This window comes from Lissotriton vulgaris, chromosome 1_1, assembly GCF_964263255.1.
Source record: "Lissotriton vulgaris chromosome 1_1, aLisVul1.2, whole genome shotgun sequence".
Taxonomy (NCBI): Eukaryota; Metazoa; Chordata; class Amphibia; order Caudata; family Salamandridae; genus Lissotriton; species Lissotriton vulgaris.
The window spans coordinates 1,294,048,116-1,294,073,745 of record NC_141685.1 but is presented as its reverse complement, the minus strand read 5'-3'; the positions used below and the strand labels follow the sequence as shown (position 1 = coordinate 1,294,073,745).

Sequence of the window (25,630 nt, the reverse complement as noted above, 5' to 3'; positions counted from 1 at the left end):
CTCCAGGGCACATCCAAAACCAAGGCCCGACTCAGAAGCAAGGTGTGGTTCCCAAGGATGGATGTTATGGTGGAGAAAATGGTGCGCAACTGTCACTCCTGCAACATCACGAGGGGAGACCCTGTGCCGCACCCGGTAATCACCGAAGATCCGTGCCCAGATCCATGGTCCAAACTGAGCATTGACTTCGGATCTTTTCCAGATGGACGGAACACCCGGATGCTCATCGACTCACATTCAAAATTTCCAGTGTCAGAAGTGGTGCCCTCGACGGCGTTCTCCCACGTCAAGGCTGTGCTGGATCGTACATTCGCCTTGATGGGTCTGTTTGACGAGATCCAATCGGACAATGGACCGCCGTTCCAGGGTAGAGAATTCCAGGCCTACCTGACCTCCCGTGGCATCAGGCACCGAAATATCACCCCGCAGTGGCCCCAGGCCAATGGCGAGGTGGAGCGGTTCATGCGAACCATGAACAGGGCCCTCAGGATTGGAGTAGACAAAGGAGATGATGCTGAACAATGCCTCTCACAGTTTCTCAGTGCCTATCACCAGACCCCACACTGCACCACCCGGTGTGCCACTGCACACCTGTTGTTTCGGAGGGCCCCCAGGGACTGTGTGCCGGCGGACCCATCCTGGAGTCCCCCTGACCTAGACCAGAAAGCTGTACAGGGAAGAAGGAAGTCGTCCAACGACAAGGCGAGCCAGGCTCGAAGAGCCCAACCAATGAACATTGTAGTTGGCGACAGAGTGATAGTAAAAGACTGTCATCCGAACTGGAAGTATCGCACTGCATATGAGCCAGAAGTGTGGGAAGTAGTCAACACCCAAGGAACCATAGTATCGGCCATGTGGGGTACCCGCGTGGTCATAAAAAACGCTTCCTGGTTCAAGAGAGTCCCCAGGGACCTGGGGACGGATGATCCACAGACCGAAGAGCTGGAGAGTGGAGAAGGAATGATCCCCGTGGAGATCCCATGGAATCAACAGGAGGAAGTACAAACACAACGCCGGAGGTCCTCATCCTGGGCTCTTCCCCCTCCGCCTGGGACGACTCCTGGTGGCCTCCCGCCCTGGGCACCGCACCCAAACCGACAGACCATGCACGCAACCTGGGATTCATCCTGGACTCCTCCCTCTCCATGACCAGGCAAGTCAACAACGTCTCCTCGGCGTGCTTCAACATCCTACGCATGCTACGGAAGATCTTCCGGTGGATCCCCACGAGACCAGGAAGACCGTCACCCAGGCCCTCGTCACCAGCCGACTGGACTACGGCAACGCCCTCTACGCCGGTACTACCGCCAAGCTCCAGAAGAGACTCCAGCGGATCCAGAACGCCTCAGCCAGACTCATCCTCGACATCCCACGAACCAGCCACATCACCGGACATCTGAGAGACCTTCACTGGCTCCCCGTCAACAAAAGAATCACCTTCCGCCTCCTCACCCACGCACACAAAGCCCTACACGACCAAGGCCCGAGCTACCTCAACAGCCGGATCAACTTCTACGCTCCCAAACGCCACCTCCGATCAGCCAACCACGCCCTCGCCGCCGTCCCCCGCATCCGAAGAGCGACTACAGGAGGAAGGTCCTTCTCCTACCTGGCCGCCAAGACCTGGAACTCCCTCCCTCCCGACCTGCGCCTGACCCAAGACCACCTCTCCTTCAGGAAGAAGCTGAAGACCTGGCTGTTCGAGCAGTAGCGGCACCACCCCCCCCCCCCCGCCCCCCCCCCCCCCCCCCCCCCCAGCGCCTTGAGACCCTACGGGTATGTAGCGCGCTCTATAAGTGCCACTGATTGATTGATTGAGAGAACCAGAAGCGACAGAAGTCAGGAAGGGTCCTGCGGAATGAGCGACCGCCCCCGCGGAAGATCCTGAAGGGTCGGAGGCAAGCAAAAGCTCCCAGAGCCAGAAGTATGGCCTCCGGCTGAATCCGACCCCCAGCCAGAGACTGAAAGACTTTGCGTGGTGTGCACATAAGATCTGAGTGCTTCCTTGAAAAGAGCCTATGTATCGTAAAGATTGGAGGGATGTAATAACGGAGCCACCCGGCCCGTCCACTCCCGCTGCATGCATCCACTCATCCCGAGGGCGAGCTCGCCTGAGGGGATAAATAAAGGAGTGCAAGACCGCTCTGGGTTTTTTGGCCCAGAATAGCATAGCGTGTGTGTCAGTTATTTTAGTGTATGAAGGCCCAAGCCTGTGGCCTAGGGTAATCACAACCCCGGTGACCTCATTCACCACAGTTAGTCCAAGAATGTGTAACATAAAACCGAATCAAGGCTGAAAAATTGAGATAGTCTGAAATCTTTTGCTTGTAACACAGGATTGCAATAAAAGTGTGTTTTCACAGAAAACCCGTCCTCTATCACTACACTCTCTCATAATAAGGTAATATTTAGAGAGGCAATTTGATTTACCCTAGACCATTTAATAACTGTTCTAAGGGGTAATCTTTATGTTGGTAATAGAGGTATCACACATGCACCAATGTCACTGCTTAAACTGAACTATATGATTGAGATTTGGTTGCATTATAGCAGCCATAAAAGTGATTCACAAAAATAATCACATTGTACAATTTAAAAACAGCTATTAAAATATGCTTAAATATAGATGCATAAAATACAATACAAAATAGCAGCAGCATGTATTCACAAAGCTTTGTTCTACGTGCCGTGTAACAGTCTTTAAAAAAGATCCAAGTGTATAAATCACTACATCATTGTGCAAAAGTGATAAGAATCTAAAGACAGGTCTACATTGTCTATAGTTGTGACAATACTTATTTAAAATTGGGATGAAAAAGAATCTGGTATACCGCATGTAAAATTAATAGAAAATGGTGGAATGCAGCATAGTCTGTTTGGATACATCATCACACGGACAGGTTAAAAGTTCAAGATGCTGAGTGTAGCCTAGAGGAAAACATAACAGATACTTAACAGTGTCCGATCTGAAGCGGAGTAGCAGGGAGTGTTCTCATCTGCTATGGGCAATCCGCATATATTTGGTAATGTAATCTGAGTCACTTATGTCCAAATACCTAGTTACTGTAGATCTCTCTAAATGGCTGTAGATCTCTCTAAATGGCTCCTTAACACGTTCCTCAAGCTGGTAAAAAGCTTCAACCACACCTCTTTTACTTAAAGAGATGGGGTGTGCCTGAAGCTGAAGTAAGGGGGTCAGAAAAAAGGATTCCATTCCTATATTACAATATACAGATTTTACATGGTTGATTCAGGGAATTTGACATCCCTTATCCAGGGAGGAACAATGCATTATTATCTCCTCGTTTAGAACAATTTTGGAGTTCTTCCAAATCGGCAGCCAGAGCATAGGCGGACGCACCCGGATCAGGTCTTGAAGGTAGGTTCGACCACGTTCCTTATGACTGATATAATTGGCTGCAGAAATGGGAAAAGCAAGCACCCTCCTAAGGAATTTGTTTTCTTCTTGTTGAATAACCTTAACGTTTGAGTCCCCATATCTCTGCACCATACATGGCGATGGCTATGCACTGAGATTTATACATTTGCATCAGTGAGCTTAGAAAGCTGACTCCCAGGGGTTGGGTGTAGACTGCATAAGGACACATTAGCCATGGAAAATGTTGTTGAAAAATAGAATTATAAATAAGGAAAATTGCTAGTGCTAGTCATGTAATTGGAGCCAATGGATGATGTGGGCCTACACTTTGGGCCACAAGACATAGCGTGACAAATAGTGAAATTAGTCCAGAGATCAAGAAAGCCTTAAAATTGACAAAAGCATCTACTAGGAGACAGACTGCTTTCGAGGTACGAGCTACGAGCACTGCGTCATCCGCAAACAGAAGGGCTGGTAAGGGTTTACCCCTAATTACTGTCACATCTTGGGTGACAGCCGCAAGTGAGGGTGGAGATCCTTAAGATATAAAATAAATAAAGGAGGGGCACCACGCAGCCTTGTGTGACACCACGGTCGATCTTTATGTCTCCTAAAACCTCTCCTCGCTGGCTGATGCGGACCCTTGCCTTCATGCCCTCATGTAGGTGGTCCAAAAGGTGTACCAAAGCAATGTCAAGTCCCCTGCAATAAGAATATGCCATAATTTTGATCTGTTAACTCAGTCGAATGGTAGTGTCAAGTCCATTATTATTATTTATTATTATGAAGTTTTATATAGTGCTAGCCAGACCCAGGGGTATCGAAGCGCTTCACAACCGTTCAAATGCATAGACCAAACACACATTCACAGTAAGTACAGTGCAGATATCAGCACAAGTGTCAAGAGTCTCGAGACAATATCGGGTATACACTTTGCGTATTGGAGGGAAAGTCACCAGTGTCAATACGTACTCGTAGTACCTTATCAGGATGACCGTAATCTGGGTATCCCACCCCCATCGGTGGGTATTGTCAATAGCTCTTCAGTGTCTCATGCCCCTTTGCTAGGGACCGATCAAGGAAAAGATTTTTGAGTTCTTTGAATTTTGCGAAGGAGGGGATAGTTCTTATATGAGGGGGATAGCGTTCCAGATTTTTGGCGCATTTCCTGCAAATGATCGGGCTGCGGTTTTTTGTTTGCGTGCATTCATTGGGATGAGTAGTAGTGTGTTTGAGCTCCGGAGGGACCTGGTTTGTCTGGCTTTTTTGAGTTTAGAGGCCAGGTATTCGGGTTTGCCTGTGTGAAGGGCTTTGTGGGTGAGGCAGGCTGTTCTGAAACTGGCACGCATTTCCACTGGGAGCCATTTTAGTTCTCTGAGTGCGGGTGAGATAAGGTCAAATCTCCTCACTCCTGTGACCATTCTAGCTGCTGCGTTTAGTGTTGTTTTAAGGGGGGCCAGGTGCGCGTTTGCTGAGCCTGACAGTGTTGCGATACCATAGTCTAATGTGGATAACACCAGTGATTGGGTAACTTGTTTAACGTCCTTAGCTGGGATGAAAGGTTTTATTTTGTTCAATAGCTTTAAATTCAGGAAGGCGCTCTTCGCAGAGATCTTAATGTGTTTGGTCATATTCAGTGTCGGGTCTAAAGTGATGCCTAATGATTTTACAGAATCCGCCAGGGTGATGTATCCGTCGAGTGTATCGATCGCAGATAGCCATTCTGAAATTTTAGGGTTCTTTTCTTTGTTTGAGATGAGAAGTATTTCAGTCTTGTCGTGATTGAGTTTTAGGTGGTTCCTTGATAGCCATTGTTGGACTTCTCTGACTGTGTCATTGAGTCTCTGAATGTCGTCAATGGATGTGGTTTCCAGGTAGATCTGTGTGTCATTGGCATAAAGGAGGGAGGGGATGTTAGCTTTTCTGAGTAAGGTTGTGAGTGGTTCCATGTAAATCTAGGAGGATGAGAAGGCAGCATTTGTCCGCATCCAATGATTTGTGCATGTCATCGATGACGGTGAGGATCGCGGATTCCGTGCTACATCCCTTTCTAAAGCCCGATTGGTTGGCTTTGAGTAGGTCGATGCTATCCAGGTGTTGGGTAAGTTGTAAGAGCACGCATCTAGGGTTTGGCTAGAAGAGGTAGGTGTGAGACTGGTCTGTAGTTGTTCAGATCTTTTTTGTCTAGGTCTCTTTTTTTTAGCAGTGGCATGACTTGACCCTGTTTGAGGCATTCGGGGATGATGCCGGATCGCAGTGAACTGTTAATGATCTTGCACCACAGCGGGGCAAGGGAGAGTTTAACCTTTTTGGTCAATTGAGGTGGCAGAGAATCTACGGCGTGTGAGGTAGCCTTAGATGTGGAGATCAGGTTGACTATCTCGTCTTCATGTATAGGGCTGAAAGATTTCCATGATTTTGAAGGAGGTTTGTATTGGGCGTCCTTGATCTCGAGCGGTGGGATCTTGCTGAAGGTATTGATGTTGATGTCAGGTGAGAGTTCGATCTTGTTGATCTTTTCCTCAAAGAAGATTGCAAATCATCACATAATTCTTTGGAGGCTTGCATTGCGGAGGTAGCAGGCTTGGAGGTTTGTTGTCTAATGATGCTAGCAAGCTCTCTAGGCCTGTTTTTTGCAGTGCAAAAAATTAGGACTTTTCGTTTTCAATATGTTTTTTGTACTTCCCACAAGCTTCTTTGGGTTGTTCGCGGTGTGTGACTGAGGGGTTGTGTCTCCATAGTCTCTCGGTAGCTCTTAGTTGTCTCCTTTATGAGTTAATGTAGGAGCTAAACCAAGATCTGGAAGGAGTACTCCTGCTTTTTTTTAATTTTAGAGGAGCTATTTGATCGAGGATGGATGTCATCTTTGAGGTGTGCTGAAAGGTGATCAGAGAAGCTAGGGAGGAGTGCACGTATCTTTTTATCTAGGTCTGTTAAAGGAATCTGAGTTAGATTTCTGGACCATTTGGGGGGGTCTTGCGGGGGGGCTGGAGAAGAATTTTTTGGTTGATGTGAAATAGGATGTTGTGGTGGTCGGACCAGTCTACGGGTAGGACGTGGTTGATTGTCACTGTGTCATTTTGAGCGATAATGGTATCCAAGGTTGCCCCATTCTTATGCGTTTCTTTGGAGCAGAATTGAGTCAAATTGTTGTCCAGAAGAAGATTGTTGAGGGTCAGAATTAGTGGATTGTTTGCCTCATTCCAATGTACGTTGAAGTCACCGAGAATTAGGTTATTTGCGTCGACGAGTGAGCAGTGGGCAATCATATCTGACAGGTGTTCCTCGAATGTGGACGTGTTGCCTGGGGGATGGTATAGGAGATGGCAGAGAATTGTTCTATTGTCATTAGTCTTGATGTTGGCGGTGAGACATTCGATGGAGCTGTACTTGAAGGAGTCCTTTTCTGAGATGGCAATGGTATTCTTCTGTATGATTGCTATGCCTCCGCCTCTTTGGTCATTTCTGTCCTTGTTGATGATAGTGAAGCCTGGGTGCACCTACATGTCTAGGATTGGTGTAGAGAATTTGTTTAGCCAAGTCTCAGTTATAAATGCAATGTCTATGTCATGCGAGAGGATGGTTTCCGCAAGTTCTGTTGCATGTTTGACTGCTGATCTACAATTTATGAGTATGCATTTCGTAGTGCATTCCCCTTTGGTGTGCTTCTTTATGGGGGAGGCTCTGGGAATGGGAGTGAGGAGGGCTGGTGGTCTTGGAGAATTCAAGGAGTGGTGGTCTCTTCCGAGACCGGTGATCACTTGAATCTTGGCTATAGGAGTATCTGTGATGGGAGTGTTGTAGGTTAGTGATAGCTCTGTCGCCTCCTTAGAGGACATGACTGCTTTGGTTCTTCTAGGTCTCTGATGTCGATGTTCTAAGTCAATTTTTCTGGGGCTTTGTGTTAGGATCACATGGGTGGATGGAGGTTCTCCGGGTCTCTGAGTTTTATATTCAGTATCGGCTTCTCTGGATCTTTGTGACAGTGATGCATGATTGGTTGGGGGTTCACTGGGTCTCTGGATTCGATACTTATTATTGGTTTCTTTCTGTCTATGTTTCAAACTCGCCAAGGTGGGTGGCAGCTCATTTAGGTGTAGTGATTTGTTCGATCTTGGATGGGGGGAGCTAGTCAAAGTTTGAGACTGAATCGGCAGCCTAGTCTTACGGCCGATTCAAGGTTGGTTAAAATTTCGCTCAGGCCCAGGGTTATCAGTTCTAGTTGGCTTTCTAGGAGGACTAGCTGCTGTTCCAAGTTAACTGAGGGTAGGGTAGAAGCCGCTTGGGCAGTAGTGTCTCGGAAGGGGGAGGCTTGGTTAGGTGTGTCCGGGAGGAGGATGGGCCCCTCTGTGTTGAGGGGCCTGTTGATGTAGGAGCTGAAATTGTTAGGGATCATAAGTACGGGGAGCAGTTGGTCAGGTTGGGCTTTCATCATCCTGTTGTTCACAGCATGAGTGGAGTGACTAGGGGACTGTGTATGCGTTTGGGAGTCGTTCCTGGTTTGTAGGATGGGTAGATGCGCACCGTCTTCTCCACAGCAGACGAGTGCTTTGCAGTGGCATGCTCAGTGTGAGGCAGTACAATATACACGGCGACTAGAACAAGCATTGGGGTTTATTAGTCAAACAAAGACGCAAGCACAGTGTGAGGGTGAGGGGGCAACGCAGGGGGCAGGATTACAAACGCCACGGGAGAGGGGAGCAATTGGAGTGCAGCGGAAGCATCAAAGGGTTGGGAATTCGTGGGGGGAAGGGGCGCAACACAGTGACATGGAGCAAGCTGGCGCTGCGCGCGTTCACGCGCACATGCACGCAAGCTTGCAGCCACGGAAAACAGGGGTAGCAATTTGAAAAGTCCCTGTACAAAATGTCGAGCAAGCTCGACCTAAAAAGACTATTATGCTGCTTATATGGAGGGCTCTGGCTATCCAATCCGAGCATGCTGACTCCACCCGCATTTGTATTGGAATGGATGATTCTTACAGCCCTTTGAAACCTATCGTTCAGATGTTTGTGTAAAGGGACCTTTACCAATCAAGTTTGAAATAATGCAGTACGCGTGTTACTTTCAAGCAGACAAATCATATGGCCAGGCTTTTTGGACAATATGATTTAATGCATATACAGTCGAAAAAGTATTGTAGACAATGTATTCAAGGTAAAATTGCCTTTGTTTAAATGCACGCGTGGCAGTGCATCCCCAGATGCTGATTGGAAATGATTCTTCGGCATGGCGTATGTTCAGCCCTCGGTTCCCTGCACATAGTATGGGTCGAGGGTCCGGGTTCACATTGGGTGTAAGTTGGGCTGGGCTCAGCACACAGAGGTCCAGACAGCTACTGAAAATAATTGAGGGTCTGGTTTCCATATTGCTTGTAAGGAGGAAAAACAGATGTTACCAAACAAATACAGTGAAAAGAACAAATGACTGGCAGCTATGCAAAGACCCTCATGAGTCTGCCAAGTGCATATAATGAAGGCCATGAATAAATCATAATATAGAAAGCCCAAAAGAAAATGAAAACGCCGCCGAACGAGCTGTTAAAACCATAATTGGATAGGGTCTCAACAGTGCGTCTGTCTCGGCCAAACAGATATTCAATCCCGATGACACAGTATAACAAGAAAGAGAGAAAGTGAAAGATAGAACGGAAATAACTGAATAGAAAGAAATAAAGTAAGAGGCAAACCCTGAAAGTAAAAGACAAGCTCTTGGCATTGCTGTGGGGAGTGGGGAGGAGAAATGCGAGACACGGCCTGGCGGCCATGAAAAGTGTGAAGCAGGGGGCGGAGGAGGAGAAATGGGAGACATGGCCTGGCGGCCGTGAAGTGTGAAGCAGTGGGCGGGGGAGCGGAGCCCTTTGAAGTGAAGCTCTCGGAGGCAGGCGGCTTGGGAGCGAGGGAAAAGCGCGTGCTTGTGTTCATGTGCACTATTTGAAATCCGCCGATGGTTTGAGAACTTATTTTGCCCACTATAATTCTCCCCTATCCATTCTTTGCAGAATGGGATAGGCGAAACCTAAAAATACAGTTAGTAACTGAAGGACTACCGCTGCCTTCAAACATAAGAACCTTGCTATAACTAGGTTTTACTACGGCCAGTGCATTAATCAAGCCAATTGAGACAACAAAAGTGAGCAAGTAACAGCCACAGAACCATTGCTGGTATTGGCTGACAAGCAAATACATTTTGGATGGGTCACTGAGCTGTTCGGAATTTGCACAATAAAATCTCCAGCCAAACAAAGGTGAAGTCAACTTCCAGTGCAAACTATATTCACCGTTAATTTATGAATACAATTGAATAGGGGAGGAAACTTTGAATTGGGTGTGTTAAGAAAATTATTATAAAAATTTACAATATACAAACTGAGGGTAGATCCAATAACTACAGTTTGAAAACTATCCTTATGTGTTTCAATGGCCTTAACAGTGCCGCTAATGTTAGTTTTTAACCATGTAGCCAGCCCCCCTGAAGCATGCCCTCTATTGGATGGTCTTGCAGGGTTAGAAAAACAATGGTACTAATTAAATTGAGTCGGCCATGTCTCCCAGGTTTCCTGCAGTAGGATAATATCATACTCTCTTATAAAACACGGCCACTCTGTTAAATGGATATATGATTTAAGGTCCCCCACATTCCAGCTCAAGATTCTCAGTGTGGCATTACAAACATTAGCATTGGTTGTATAGGAATCAAATACTTGCCCCCCTAACCCTGTGTTGAGAGCTGCTTTTGATGTTTAATGCAAACGTTGTTGTCAATATCTTTGGGTAAATTATACTATTCCCTTCCTCAACTGACCCGCTTACAGTGCTATTAGTTGCCAGTCAATCCACGCAATCTAGGTCATTCAGCACGTAGAATGAGTTGGAACGAGAAACAGCTTTGGAAATATCTTGCGCTTGAGGCAGGGGGCCATGCTGAGAAGCTAGAGGCTGGTGGAAATATCCTAGTGGCAAAATGGCAGTATTGGTTTCATTATACAAATACAATTCTTTGCCACATAATATTCTCTTTGCATTTGCTGGCTTTTTAAAACTTAGAACCGCACAGTTGCCCTGAATGTTCTTAGAATAACCCACCCTTCGCACCATTAGCATCTCATTCGCGTCCTGGCTTTCAAAGTTCCTGTATTTAGCCAACCAGTGTTTAACATTTTGTACCCCAGCCAGAATTAACACATATGGGCACATATGGGCAAGCCGCGGAGGGCGATTCTGGATGTCTATGCAAGGGGCAGTAGCAAGATCATCAGGGTGTTGAATTGGCAGATTGATGGAAGTCTTTGGAAAGCTGGATGACATGGTTGATGCCTGAATATGAGCAGCAGAATTAATGCTAGACGATATCTTTGGCCTATTGTTCCGATGCTGTATAACAAAAGGAGGAGTATCACCATAGATAAGGCTAGAGAGCGATATCGGTGGGATGGAATTCTAATGAGAAAAGAAGAAGTCCTTCTTTGTTATTAATAAACCCCTCACTCACCGACCTGGTCGGTGACATGCTTCATCATCGGGGCCACCTTGACAGCCGAGTGCCATCAAGGTGTGCTGCAACACCTGGGATACAGTGGAGCGGGTATGTGAGTGATGAATGTAAAGAAAAAAGTCAGTGAGTTAAAATTTGTCCTGGTATGGCTTATACAATATTTTATTCTAAGACTACTGGACAAAAGTAAAAACAGTGCGTGTCGATACAGTGATGGTTTTATTCTGACCAAATGTATCTGTGAGGTATGTGTGAGGTCTACATGTTTCAAACCGTCAGGGAAATTACCGGTTTTGGTGTTGGGTGGTCAGGGTACACTAACACCCTGCCGTGCCTGCAACCCTTTGTTCCCAAATAACAAAATAAGTTATAGCGCAGAGGAAAAAGCAACCTAACAGTGGTTGCATTAAAAGCAGAAAAAACCTGTGGAGAAAAAGAAATTTACTTTTTAAGTCAAAAAACTAGTTACATGCCTGTAACGTAGTGAAGTGACGGATCTGCTCTTTCTGTGAATCATCCCACATCCAATTAAAGCGAACTACTCAGGTGCGGTGGTTGAGTGTTGTTTAACAGTGAAGATATAGGGTTGATTGTAGACACACCTATCAATATAAGTGTGAGAAGGGGACGAGCAAGGTCTATTGACTATCGGTCCGTTTCGGCAAACTAGTGCGTGCCTATGAATTTTCTCATAATTTTATATTTCAATGGTGCCAGGGATTACCGACGTGCTAAGAGTACAACTTGATCCAAAATAAACAATACAAAACAGACATAACATAAAACACATATTGTAAACATAGCGTGCTTACTCCTTGTTAGGGGTTTAGAATGCTGCACGGGATTAGAGGGAAGGGATGCCACAGTATAGGAAACGTATTCTGTGGAATGGAAAAGGTTATTAGAGAACCCAGCAAAAATGCTGGGCGGGGTTCTGGTCGGTACCAAAATGATGTTTGGGTAGGGTGACTAGAAACAGATGTGTTTCTTTTAGTGCAGTCGGGATTTACTTACAGTTTCAGTGGTCTGTATACAGCTGTATACCTATTTCGCCCCTCCGTACGCCCGCTAAGAGCCAAGTGCGGGATTGCATTTAAAGGTAGCCGCCATTGGATCCGGGGTGGGCGTGGCTAGCATGACGTGACGACGTCAGGCGTTCACAAGTGGATCTACGGAGGCTCGTGAGGTTAAAGGTCACCATAGAAACGGAACACAGAATATTGACTACAGCTCCAGTAGGAGGAGTATACAGACTCACGAAGGGGGCGTGATCACATGTATAAAAAGCGAAACCAGGGATAGCCTTTCTGCGTGGTATGAGGGAATGTATCATTAGTGGCCAGACATCAGTATTTAGGAGAGTACATTCGCCCAGGGTATGTTATCGTTCAGGCCATTCACGTGTGTGGATAATCTGTATACCCATCTCTGCTCTTTTTCATACAAACGTTTTTGTAAGTTTGGTCCAGGGGTCAATTGCTCAATGATGGTCCAAAACATATCGTTTGGTGTGTGGCCATTCTCAATGAAATGATCGGTAAGTCGGGTTGCATTTTTCTTGCAGCGTATAGTGCTGCGATGTTTGCATATCCTTTGTTTTATTTTCCGGGTGGTCATTCCTATGTACCGCTTGTTGCAAGTGCACTCGATCAAATACACCACATTGCTACTGTTGCAATTGGTGTGTGAAATCTGCCTCCAGACTTTTCCAGGCTCCAGATCTAGTGTTTTGGTATTCTTTGTCAGATGACATACACTACAATCTCCGCAGCGGTAGTGGCCAACTATATCTGGTAAACCCCAGGTCCTGGTTATTGATGGTGTGGTTTGTACTGTTCTAGCTTTTGGTCTAGTGTTCACAAGTGTGTCTTTTAGACTTTGTGACTTCTTAAAAGAGAACAGAGGCTTCTCCCAATGCAAATTTCCGGTGGACATTGCCTCATCCAACTGGAGGAATTATTTCATCGTTATGCGAGGCCAAAAGGTTGGTAGTAATCTCCGGCAGTACAGATGAGTCGACGTGTGTGTGAGTAGGCCGGATACAGGGGAGGGCATTTTATTTGAAAGTTCAGAAACCCCAAGCTTGTGCAAACTGTCTAACTGACACTCCAAATCCAAGAGAGAATCTGATTAGAGAATTAACTTTCTTGACAACGAATGGGCTGCTTTTTAAAAATATGTTTTTAAGTATTTGTGATTTTATCTGGTTACCGTTTACGTTTAATAGCAGCAGTTGGTTGAGGTGAGTGCTGTGCATGCAAATCTACCAAATCGGTCAGCGCAAGAGAAGTGTTAGTTACCATAGCATTGGTTACATTCACGGCTTCTGAAGATATTGGATCCCTACTAGTACCCATATTTATTAGGGGGTTGGTATTAGGCCTGAGACTGGTGACAGAAGTTTGGAGAAGTGGTACACCATGGTCAAGGGAAAGTCTGTGCTCAGTTAGGTCAATCTCACCAGGATCTCCAGTGGCTCATTCAAACATGCTCTCAATAGAGACTGAGGGACACGCTGTTGCAATACCTCGAGCCTTATGTTTCCCCATAATTTGTGTTTCTTTTCTTTAACACAACCTAAAATTAATGCTCCAGGAGTCCAAGACCTTGAGCTGCTTATTCCTCAAAGCAAAATATCAAGATTGGAGGCATGGCATGGGAAGCTAGATATATATATTAAGAGAGAACCAGGAATAAGGCAGAATTTCCCCCCGAAATGCACTGAGGCTTAGAACACTTAGAGGTACACCTCTCTGCCCATACTCAAGAAAAACAGTGGTCCCTGTAAAATACACTTCTCTCCTGGCCCATGCTGCAAAATTTCCCTCCAATCCCTAATGTTGAGGATTAATCCCTTCAATTTAGATACACATCTCCTCCAGGCACCCATTTTGTTTGAACATTTACTTACAGCTCCAGGTCTTTTATAGTTTTTTGTTCTCTCACATGAGCTCTGACTCAGTGACTTCATTGTCTTCATATAGTTTTGAATTCAAATACAGTGAATGCTGTGCTCTAGAGATACCAAGATGCCCGCCTTTTCATGTAGCCTGGATCAACCCTAGTTTGCTACACCTCCCTGCTCAGATGCAAGGAAGCTCAAGGCTTGGGTAGCGTCTAATAGGCATCCTTTCCGTGATAGTTGCTGGGAAGGATGGCACTCTGTAGAGGACATGCAGGTCTCCAGCTCAACATTAGGGAACTATGCTGTTCAACAAGGGAACATTTAATATTTGGAACTCTGACTGTAAAATGTATGTATTGCAATACATTGCAAACATTGTCAATTGCTTTGTTTTTTATTGTTTTTTTAGATGCCAAGAGCCAGCCGAAGACATGCATCTTCTTTAAGAACACCACATTGGTGAAAGGGCTGCCACACCTTGGTGAGATTCTAGATGGGGGCCAGGTTCTCTGCAGTGGTTGCTGTCATGCTATCTGGAATGAAACAAGAAGTGCTAGGATGGTACTGTTTCAAGGTGAGATGTTACAAGGATTTAAGGATTAGATTGTGAGGGACCAAGAAATGGTGAAAATAGATGAACCTAGGCGGGTAGCTCAATTGAGGTGACTTTAAGGGCTGTAGGGTGATAAGCTTTGGAATTGGGAAATATATTGCATATATAATACATACAATGTACTATATTCTAGATGGTGCTCCCCATGATGCCCTGGTTGAAACTCATTTGTACTTTTATACTTGATGATTTTTGTAATGACATTGTGGGAAACTGAACATTCTTCTTTTTCACCCAATATTAAAGGTTGTGTTTACATAATTGGAAATGAGTATATCCGTCATGTACCATTTATACTTGACATATGTAAACACAGATACACAGTGGTAAGGATCTTAACTCTGAAATAATTTTTCGCCGCACCTTTATGGTTTTGCAACTCTGCTGAAAAGGGCTGGAATTGCATATCAGGTTAAAAGTTTGGTACTGTTCTGTGGGTTAGTAAATAAGTTTACGTTTTTAAAATATCCTACTAAAAAATCTTTAGATCAATGGTATTTCAAGGTGTCTGTAGGCCACAATCTAGATGACTGACAACCATGCAGAGTGCTCTAGCAATTTGCCAGGTTCTGAGACCCATTGTGAATTACAGACAGCAGCATGTATCAATTTATGCAAGCTGTAGACAGGTCTTCAACCCTGTCAATTTCTGCCTAGCTTCTATACCCTTTTGCTGAGTTCTAAAACCATTTGCAAAGTTCTGCAACCAGTGATCAACATTCTGCTATCTATTGCCAGATGTTGCAAACATTTGTTAGGTTATGCAATCCTAAGCAGGATATGCAACATTGTTGCAAGTACTACAACCCTTTGCCAAGTTTGGTACCTCTATACGAAGTATACATATTGAAAATATGGATCTTAACCATGGAAACTTCATGCAGCATCTCCACTGTCCAGGGTCATTGAGGTCTGACCTCAAAATTCTTTTTCTGTTTTACATTTTCCAGTCAACCCTTTAGTGCCTTGTTTGTGATTTGTATTACAAGTTTCATTTTTCCATTTTCTTTTTAGACATTTTGTGTAGAGAACTTTTTGATATTGTTAAGGAAACTATAGTCCAGAAATGTTGAAACTGAAGAGAATGTATTTCTTGAAGAATACAGCAACAGCACACAACATCCCTCAGCATCCGCTCCATACTCCACTAAGTAACTACAAGGAATCTGGAACATCAGCTAAGAGATGCCGCACCAACATTTCACTTCGAATTCTCCTCACAACAAAATATTAAAGCAATATGAACCACTGGCCCATAACACACCTCCCTCTTTTACAAACTTGAAAACATTTCCCAACAAACCCCAAAAACATTAATAAAAGCAGCCCATATCACATTGGGGAATGAAAAGTAAAAAAAACAGGAAATAGTGTACTCAAGATACTTGAAAACAGGAACTCAGCATATATTACCTAATCCTTCAAGTAGCTGGGAGGACTAGTGATAAGGAGCTCAGTATAAAACATATTCCTTCAAGTACCTGGGAGCACGAGTAAGTCTTCTAACCCTTTTACTCCCAAACACAGGACTTCCAGCGGCAGATGCATCAACTGAAGAGTTCTTAAAAACTACGTTACCACTATTCGTTACTGAGTCTGAAGCACTCACATGTACAATATCAAATGAAGACCCGCATTCACTCTCAGAAGATCGCCCAGGAGGCATAATAACCGCGTCTTCTTCTGAGCATGCCGTAGCTCAATAGCCTTCAAATAAGCAAACTTGAACTATGATTACAAATACTGTTCGTAGCATTAGCCGACAATTCAAGTCCACCATTGACCCAGGCAATACTTCATTTACTCCACCACTTACCATTCTCAGCACTAACAGCATGTTTACAAACCTGAATGACCCGTGTGCTATAATACAAGTTCAAACTTCTTGACTTTAATCAAGTCGGTCTCCTAAATTTCACCACACCCCTTACTCGAAACTCAACCTCTTTAGTTTTTATTATCACATCAAACATTTGATTAATTTTGGCCTGTACCATACTGACTTTTGACTAACCTCTTCCACTTTGGGAATCCTATACCCAACACAAGTATTTTCCAATACCCAACTTAGAGACAATTTATTTGAAGAAAATCTCCCCAATGAAACAAAAGGAGCAACCCATGTTGTTGAATGAGGAATATTAAGATAATTCCACAATCTGTTAGACATCAGCTCCACACATCAGAACCAGATGGCAAAGCCAGTTCAGTAGTAAATTGAAAGTTTATTCTATCCACCATACCTTAAGCTTTTCAGGCTTCTGCGAGGCCTGAATCCTTTGCTTAGTTTCTACCCTCCCAAGGTGCGCCAGACCATTGTCCAGACTTCACTTTTGTCTAGACTGGACTATGGTAATTCCCTCTACTTGGGCGCCAATATGGCCAGCATCAAGCGCCTGCAGAGGGTCCAGAACGCGGCAGCCCGGATTTTGGTTGCACTGCCTAGATCCTGCTCAGTGGAGCATGTGCTCCCCAAACTCCACTGTTTTCCTGTCGAAAAGCGCATTCAGTTCAAGGCGCTGTGCATATGTCACAAGATCTTGACTCGCCAGGCTCCACTGGGGCTATCTCACTTGTTGGAGCCCTATGTGCCTGGGCGTCCGTTGAGATCTGCTGACCTAGCGTTGGTCTGCACCCCTCGAGTCTGGAGAGCTAGGGCCCAGGGGCGTTCGTTCCGCTGTCTGGTGGCAAAACTTTGGAACTCCCTCCCGGTTCCTTTTAGAGCTATTCCTAACCATCTGGCGTTTCGAAAAGCCTTTAAGACCTGGCTCTTACCTACTTCTACTGTCTAATCACTCTGTTGCACCTTAAGGCTCCAGTTTTCGGTCTCTGGGCGCGCTGGTACGCCTCGTCGCTGAGGCAGCCATGCGCATTACAAATCTGAAATAAAGAAATAAAATTGGGCAAAGGGTCAAGACTGATTTGTATATGTCTGGATCCAAATTGGAATGGCACGGTGAGCAAAAAAAAATATGGATTTAGGCCCAGATCTCTGTACTGGGGTGAATGTATGACATTTTTCTGCATTCTGTCCATCAATTGTTGTTTTTGCATTTGTCACCTCGAGTGGGACGGGCATGCCCAGACCTGGGTCCCGTGCTGTCCATTCCACTGGAGTCACGCTATCCTGACTGATGAGAGCTGAAACCCCGAAACCGGTCCTAGGATGCTTGTTTCCAGTGCAGGGAGGACCTGGCCTGGCAGTTCGGGCTGGACTCTTCCCATTGGGTGCAGGGTCAAGACTGATTTGCATATGTCTGGGTCCAAACTGGAATGGCATGGTGAGCAAAAGAGCACAAAACGATGTATTTAGGCCCAGAGCTCTGTACTGGGGTAAATGTATGACATTGTTCAGCATTCTACCATCAATTGTTGTTTTTGCATTAATCCCAAAAGATGGCAAAAACTTCCCACAGCTAAGGGTTTATACCCAATTATCCATAGTATAGAATTTTGGTACATCTTCTTTCTGGAATAAACTTCTCTAACATTCAAGTACAACATTTTTGTTCGATTCCTTCATAAAGTTGTATTCAACAATTTAAAGAGATAGTTCACCACCACCAAAGCAAACGTCATATAGTATTCATGTCCAATGAAATCCATATAACTGTTTTTAAGGCGAACGTGGGAAGTCCACTGGAGACTGTAGAGTGTTGGATGTTCAAAGATATTTATCTGCTACCCTACATTCCACACATCTTACTAAAAACACCACCACTTCTGTGTCCATACTTGGCCCCCACTCACTTAGTTCCAGTAAATCCTGCATGTCCAAGATGAGCAAATTTCACCAACCGTGTCCTTATTTTAGTTGTTGCAACCAAAAACTGCACTCTCATAATCAACCTATCTTCTCAAGAAAATTCCTCTCTCAACTTGGAATACAGGTTGATTTTCTCGCTATAACAATTTTTTCTAGGCCAATCTTATACAATGTTTTTTCTCAATGAAGCTTGACAAACATCACCATTAGTACAGTCTACCCAATCTTGTTGCATTATATGTTTTCTGAACACAACATGCCACCTAAGAAACCCACCACACACTCCGCATCTTCATCACAAATACTTTCACAATATGCATTAGGCATACACTTAGACAAGAAGTCAGCCCTAGAAATGTTTTCTCCTTGAATGTGCTTCACTCTGAAATTGAACTCATACTTTTTACAAAAAAAATCTAATCAGTCTAGGAGTGGCTCTAGTATAACTTGTCTCACTCAGTAAGAACACTAACGGCTTGTGATCAGTAACTAAAATAAATATACCCCCCACAAATACGTGGAAAATAATTGACAGCTCACACACAAGCTGGAGATTCTCTCAATTGTGCTATAATTTCTTTCAGCCCTGCAGAGTCATGTAAAATAAAGGCTATTGTGTTTTCTTTGCTATCTACCATTTTACTCAGCACCACTCCCAAATCTACACTACTTATATCCACAGTCACAACAAAATTAACATCATCCCTTAAGACATCTGGGCCCCGATGTAGGTAAATTAGAAATACTGACTCTAAACTACCGAATTTTACCGATTCGGTAATTTAGAGTAGGTATTTCTAATGTAGGTACCAATTCGGTAAATTTTACCGAATCTGTAAAATTCGGTATTTACTGATTCGGTAAATAACGAATCGGTATTTGCTATTGAATCCTATGGGCCTTGAAGCCCATAGGATTCAATATCAAATGCCGATTCGGTATTTACCGAATCTGTAAATACCGATTTTTGCAAGGGTGCAGGGGGTGTCACTTTGACACCCTCTGGCACCCCTGTTTTAGGCTCTTGTGCAATGTGGCACACATACATGCCCTAAGGGCATGTATGTGTGCCACATGGCAGAGGTGTACATGCACAGATGTGCATGTACACCTGAATCGGTATTTTACCATGCAATTGTATTGCATGGTAAAATACCGAACTTGGAGCCCAGTAGCAATGTAAATATTGCTACCTACATTGCAATGACACATATTCAGTAATTTTACCGGTCGGTATTTTTACTGAATCTGTAAAATATACAGAATCGGTAAATTTACCGATTTTGTAATTTTACCGATTCGGTAAAATTACCGAATTGGTAAAATTACCGATTATGTGTCATTTTTTAGCCCCTACATCTCCATGGCCATTTACCGATCGGTAACGGCCGAAATCGGCCGTTACCGGCCGGTAAATGGCCAAAAATCGAGACCTACATCTGGCCCGTGATGCACAAGCATTGACAATCAATGATTTAAAACTCTCAAACACTTAATTCTCCTCTCTCTGTACTTAACATCACTTCTTAACAATTTCCTCAAAGGCTCAGCCTGTAGTGCAAAATTGTCTACAAAACTTGAAGAATCTTCACATAATCCCAGAAATTACTACAACTAGTCCTTCTAACTAGGAGCTGGACTTTTCTAGATTACTTTGGTTTAATTCCTTTCTGCAGAAATGTTATGTCCTAAATAGTTCATTTGTTTTGACCAAAAATGACACTACTCCTTCTTTACTGTGAGATCATTCTCCTGTAATGCTTTCAGAACTTCTCCCAAAACCCAGAGATGATACACCTCAGTAGCAATAAAAATAAGGATATCATCCTGGTAAAATAAAACATTTTCCATACCCCTCTTCCCTGAAATTCAGTACATCAATTTTTGAAAAACTGATGCTGTGAGGCTAGCCTGAAAGGCATCCTAACTAATCTAAAAACCAAATGGAGTATTAAATACTGTGAGAGAATGAGCATCATCAGTCAATTCAACTTGGTGATAAGCAGCCCTAAAATCAAAGTAAAAAATATTCTGCTTCCCCCCCATCCCCCAATTGGGATACCGTCTCCTGCATTTTGGGCAGGGGAGAAAAATCAACCAGAATGTTCTTGTTCAATGACCTAATGTCCACACACAATTTTATGTCTCCTTTTTTCATTTTAGCCGCCACAATAGGAGAGACCCGAAGAGAAGGTAACTGCTTTTATAACCTTTTTTCTTTCTCTACACATCTTGCCCAGGTGTTCTTTCAATTGCTTCTTACACTTATTTGAACACCCTTTACTTTTTCAACTACAGGAAAGACATTAGGGTTCAAAACAATTTTGTGTTTTTAACCTTTCACAACTTCTACCATGTCTTCAAAGAACGACCAGTGGATGTACAATAGATTTTCTAAGGAATTTCCCTGCATGCTACATATCTCAACCGGAGAAAGGAAATTCAGTATCTGACCTCATAACCATTGCAATCACCCCTTGATGGCTCCATCCAAGTAGATTGTATCCCCTCTTATCTACAATAACTTGGGTGTTAATTTCTCTAGCCTTATATTTGACATTTTCTTGAAAATATCACATCTGTCAAATTCATTACCAGCAAATTATACTGTATGTATATCAGGAGGATATAATTCCACACATCTCCAATCCTTCCAGTACAGTTTATCTGTCACTATTATAACAAGTCTCCATGAATCAACAGTGACATCAACATCAATTTCCTCTAAATCCATGTGACAGATGGGATCTTATCTTTAAATACTTTGGCGCCAATTACGATGTCGGTTGGAAAGCCTCCGACCACTAGTCATAGGCTTTCTGACCACAGTTGCAGACTTTCTGATTGACACGGTCGGTTTACAGTCCGACTGCCGAATTTTGATGTCGGCTGTCAGAGCTTAAACAGGCTGGTCATCCGACTCAGTTCTGACCAGCTCTCTGAGTCTTCCGACTGGTCGGACCCTCACTGTAATCCTCTTTGGACGGCGTTTCACCCATCGGAATTATGATGCCAGTTTCCCACTGCCTTTCCCACACTGAAAGGCTGCCGGAAAGTGACTTTAGGGGCCCTAGCAGGGTCCCCTTGCCTCCACGGCCTATGGCCGGTGGCTGAGAGGGTACTTAGGGTGCCCCCTGTAAATCCCTAAACTGGGTCGCAGGCACCATGGGGTGACTGACACAGGGTGCAGGGTTTTACACCCCCCCCCCATTTCTCTATGGGAGCCCTTATTACGGCCGTAACACAAGCTCCCATTGAGAAATGGGACTATCCGACTGAGCAGTGTTTGGTGGCATCCTAATCAGGCGGTCGGAACCGCCACCTGTAGGTCGGTCAGTCCAGAGACGGTATCTGTCGGAGGCAACTCCAACAAACATCGTAGTAAGCCCCTATGTAGTGTAGTCTCCACCATGGTAATAGACAGCACCACCTTACTTCCATCACACTTCACATCCTCCATTCTTTCCACAGAAAAATGTTGTTTGTTGATCAAAACCACCGTCTGCAAATGTTTACATGCTCTAGCAAAATGCCCAACCTTTTTACACTTTATAAGCATTTTTCTATAGTAGGACATACATTCAAATTAGCCAGATTTTTATTAGAACCACATCCATCACATTTTCCTAGGGAACATTTGTATTAACTTTTTCAAATTACTTACTCTCATTATTAGAATTAGAATTGTATTTTGGTTTGGACATAACAGCATGCACATTCTCAACTTAAGAAATTTGTCTGAATTTTTCAAGTTCCTTAGACACCATTATCGATATTTCTATTCCTCTGGGGATCTCTAAAGAGTTTCCCCAAGAGTTGGGTTTCTATAGCATAAAAGTCTGTCCTGTTTCCTTGAATCATATGAGTTGACAACTAAATAATCTCCAAGATAGTTATCCAATGTTCCATCAAATTCACAAGTTTAAGCAAGGATATTAGTTCTGCAACAATGCTATAGATTGTTTCATGGGTCATTGTTGCCTCGTGTAAAATTCTGTGCCTGTAGACCAGGGGTCTTCAAACTGTGGGGCGCGAACCCCAGGGGGGGCGTGGAGTGAGACAAAGGGGGTCGCGCATTCTCAGTCAAACTTCTGCCCAGGCCCATAGAACTGCAAGGGCTTCAGCCCCCTCCTCCTCGTCTGTGTCTCAGCCCAGGCTGCTGCAGTGCAGCTCGAGCTGCTGTGGGCTGGTCAGTGTCTGGAGTCTTATCTCCTGCACATCGGTGTTTTTGACAGGTCGTTAAAGTCCATTTGCATATTTACATGCCTTTGTAAACTGGTAACAGAGGCTTTGTTTTTTTCTGGTTCCAGTACCCCCTGGGCCCCCACTCTGCCTATTCCTTACATTTAAACAGTTTTATCATGCAGCAGCTATGAATAAAACTCCTGGGGGCAGATTTACAAACCCCTTGCACCACTTTTGCGTCGTTTTTAACATGGGAAAAGTGACGCAAAAGTGGCGCAAGGGGCTTGTAAATCTGCCCCTGGAAGTTAAGAATGTCTCAGGTCAACAATAAATGAAATTAACCAAGAACAGAAAAGATATTCATACATCTTAAAAGTTTTTTTTCTGTACACCAAGGGATGGATTTACAAGCCCCTTGCGCCACTTTTGTGCACTTTTCCCATGTTAAAAGTGACGCAAAAGTGGCGCAAGGGGCTTGTAAATCTGCCTCAAAATGTTTTTCACTTTTGCCAATTTCTATTATAAGAATAATTTATCTTATAAAAACATTATATACAAGTCCCTTTGCATCTCAGCACTCGTGAGAATTTGGTCCTGTGGATGTGCTGGAGTTGTAAACATTTTAAAGCACTTTAGGGCAGATTTACAACAAGTAACGCAGCATGGTGCAGTAAGTCATTTTGCTGCGCAGTGCTCTGTTAGTTTGGAAAGCACAGAGATGCAACATATTTACTAGAATATGTTGGATCTCTGTCCTTCCCCTGCGCTGGCGCACAAGCTTCAGCCATGCGCCGGCGCAGGCACCCTTGCACCAGGGTGCAAGGATGCCTGCGTCGTGGGGAGATTGTTTTTGTGCAGGAAGGGGCACCTTCCTGCACAAAAACAATCACTACAGGCATTTTCCTCTTTCAATGTCTGCAGTAGAATGCAGCCCGTATTGAAAGAGGAAAAAATGAGGAGAAATGAAAAACTTCTCCTAGTTGTTCCTCGCTACGCCACCTCTAGGGTGGCGTAGCATTCACACACATCTCCAGATTTATGATTTTTCGTAAATATGGAGATATGTCTTGTTCTATGGGTGCTGCGTGGGAACACCCACAGCAACACCCATGGAACTTCCCTTCCACGCACAGTGCTGCATGTGAAGAGGCCATATTTACGAGGAGAGGAAAAGTCACGCAGGGTGGCTTTTCCTCTCCTTGTAAATATGGAGGGGCCCCTGCGTGCCACCAATATGTACCAAAAAGTGACGTAGTGGTGGTGCAGGGGGCTTGTAAATATGCCCCCGAGTATGTAGGCTTAGGAAACCGTTTGTTAACCTGCGGCACTGGCAGAGCCATGAATCCAGGATTTTTGCCCACTCCTGCTCTGGGACCAAACATGTTGTGCTGCCTGGACCAGAGTTGGAATTTGATGCATGTGCAGATTCTGCCTACAGGTTTGGACATTTTTGTCATGAGGGGGTCCTCACACCTGAAAATGTCGACAGGGGGGGTGTCTGCATCCAAAAGTTTGAAGACCGCTGCTGTAGACAGTTACACTTCTATGATCCTTAACATACTTTTCAAACCTGTTAACTGCTTCTTTGTACACATCCCAAACAGCTGGAGGAGGAGGAGCCACCTCAGGCAAGTGATCAAAGATTGTTTGGCACTCTTTTTCCAAATAGTTATACAATAAACCTTTTTTTGTAATATGATCTAATCTAGATCCATCAATTGTAATTAAATAACTGTCAAATCTCTTAAACCACTGTTTCCATTTCAGTTTCTGTACTCTAGGTCCACTTAAAAATGAAACCGTGAGATTAGCATTCTTCATGTTGATACATAAAGCAGAGAAACTTTATTGAAATGGATCAACAAATTCTGTGTTTTCCTTGCCATTGTAAATCCTTCTTTGAAGAAGTGTACATTTTGAATTTGCTGTCAATGTATATAATTACAGCCGAAAACATCATTACCAATAGTATCTCAAATAGCCAATATATAATTAGCTTGCTATAACCAATGATTATTGAGCACATAACACTGACCAATCAGAAATCTCCTTCTACAGTCAGGGTTGTGAAATGTAATAAAATATATACTTGTCCATGGGACAGGTTGCTTTATACACCTACTTGTCTAGTACAACAAATCCACTTGTCCCTTTAGTGCCACTTAGTGCAGCGGCAAATTATGGCAACAATCTTATTATGTAAAAGCTCTCATATTAAAAGGAACACACGATGTACGGAATGCTGAACAGTGCAAAAATTCCTCCTCAGTCACAAAGATCTGGGTTTAATCCATCGTTTTTTTGCTCACCACGCCACCCCAGTTTGGACCCAGCTATATGCAATTCAGTCTTGACCCTGTTCCTAATGGGAGCAGTCCAGCCTGAATTGTCAAACCAGGTCCTCCCTGGACCAGAAACAAGCATCCTGGGACCAGTTTTGGGTCATCACCCCTCATTCGCCAGGCTAGTTTCAATTCAGTGGCGCAGTGGGCACGGGACCCACTTCTGGGCATACCCTTCCCACTTAGGGAAACAAAAGCAAAAGGAACAAATGATGGACAGAATGCCGAACAATGCAAGCATTCACCCCAGTCACAAAGATCTGGGTTTAATCCATTGTTCTCTTGCTCACCATGCCACCTCAATTTGGACCCAGATATATGCAAATCAGTCTTGACCCTGTTCCTTATTTGAACAGTTAAGCCCGAACTGTTAAGCCAGGTCCTCCCTGGACCAGAAACAAGCATTCAGGGGCTATCACCCCATATTAGACAGGCTAGCTTAAATCCAGTCCCAGGATGCTTGTTTCTGGTCCAGGGAGGACCTGGCCTGGCAGTTCAGGCTGGACTATTCCTATGAGGAACCGGATCAAGACTGATTTGCATATGGCTGGGTCCAAACTGGGGCGGCATAGTGATCAAAAGAACAATGGATTAAACCCTGATCTGTGACTGAGGGTGACTCCCCAAGAAGGAGATCCAGTAAATATTACAATAAGAACAAGTTCACCATCCTACCAATTCACATCAGCATCAAGGTTTCATGGCACAGATCCTCAGTAACTTCCTCGCTTTCAAGAACAGGTACTTTGGTAAGAACCTTTTTAATATTTAAAACTACTCTGTCAAAGACCTCTTTCATGTTGGAACCACAATATGTTTTCAGCCATGTTTATTTTGATTCAGTATGGTATGAGTTGGAGCTGGAAAAAGAAGCAAAATATCTTTTACAAAACTCCTACTTTAGTTTTAAATATGTTAGCAGAAATAGAAAAAACTGGGCCTGTTT

At 44.1% G+C, this 25,630-nt stretch overlaps 1 protein-coding gene across 1 annotated transcript in view; it reads left to right on the top strand.

Annotated features, from left to right (window-relative positions):
- Window positions 1-25,630, top strand: part of AMHR2 (anti-Mullerian hormone receptor type 2) — a 976,241-nt gene that overhangs the window by 132,707 nt on the left and 817,904 nt on the right. Inside the window, exon 2 of the mRNA XM_086936519.1 lies at window positions 14,188-14,352. Within this exon, the coding sequence (XP_086792645.1) occupies window positions 14,188-14,352 (165 nt within the window). The remainder of the gene's footprint in view (window positions 1-14,187; window positions 14,353-25,630) is intronic.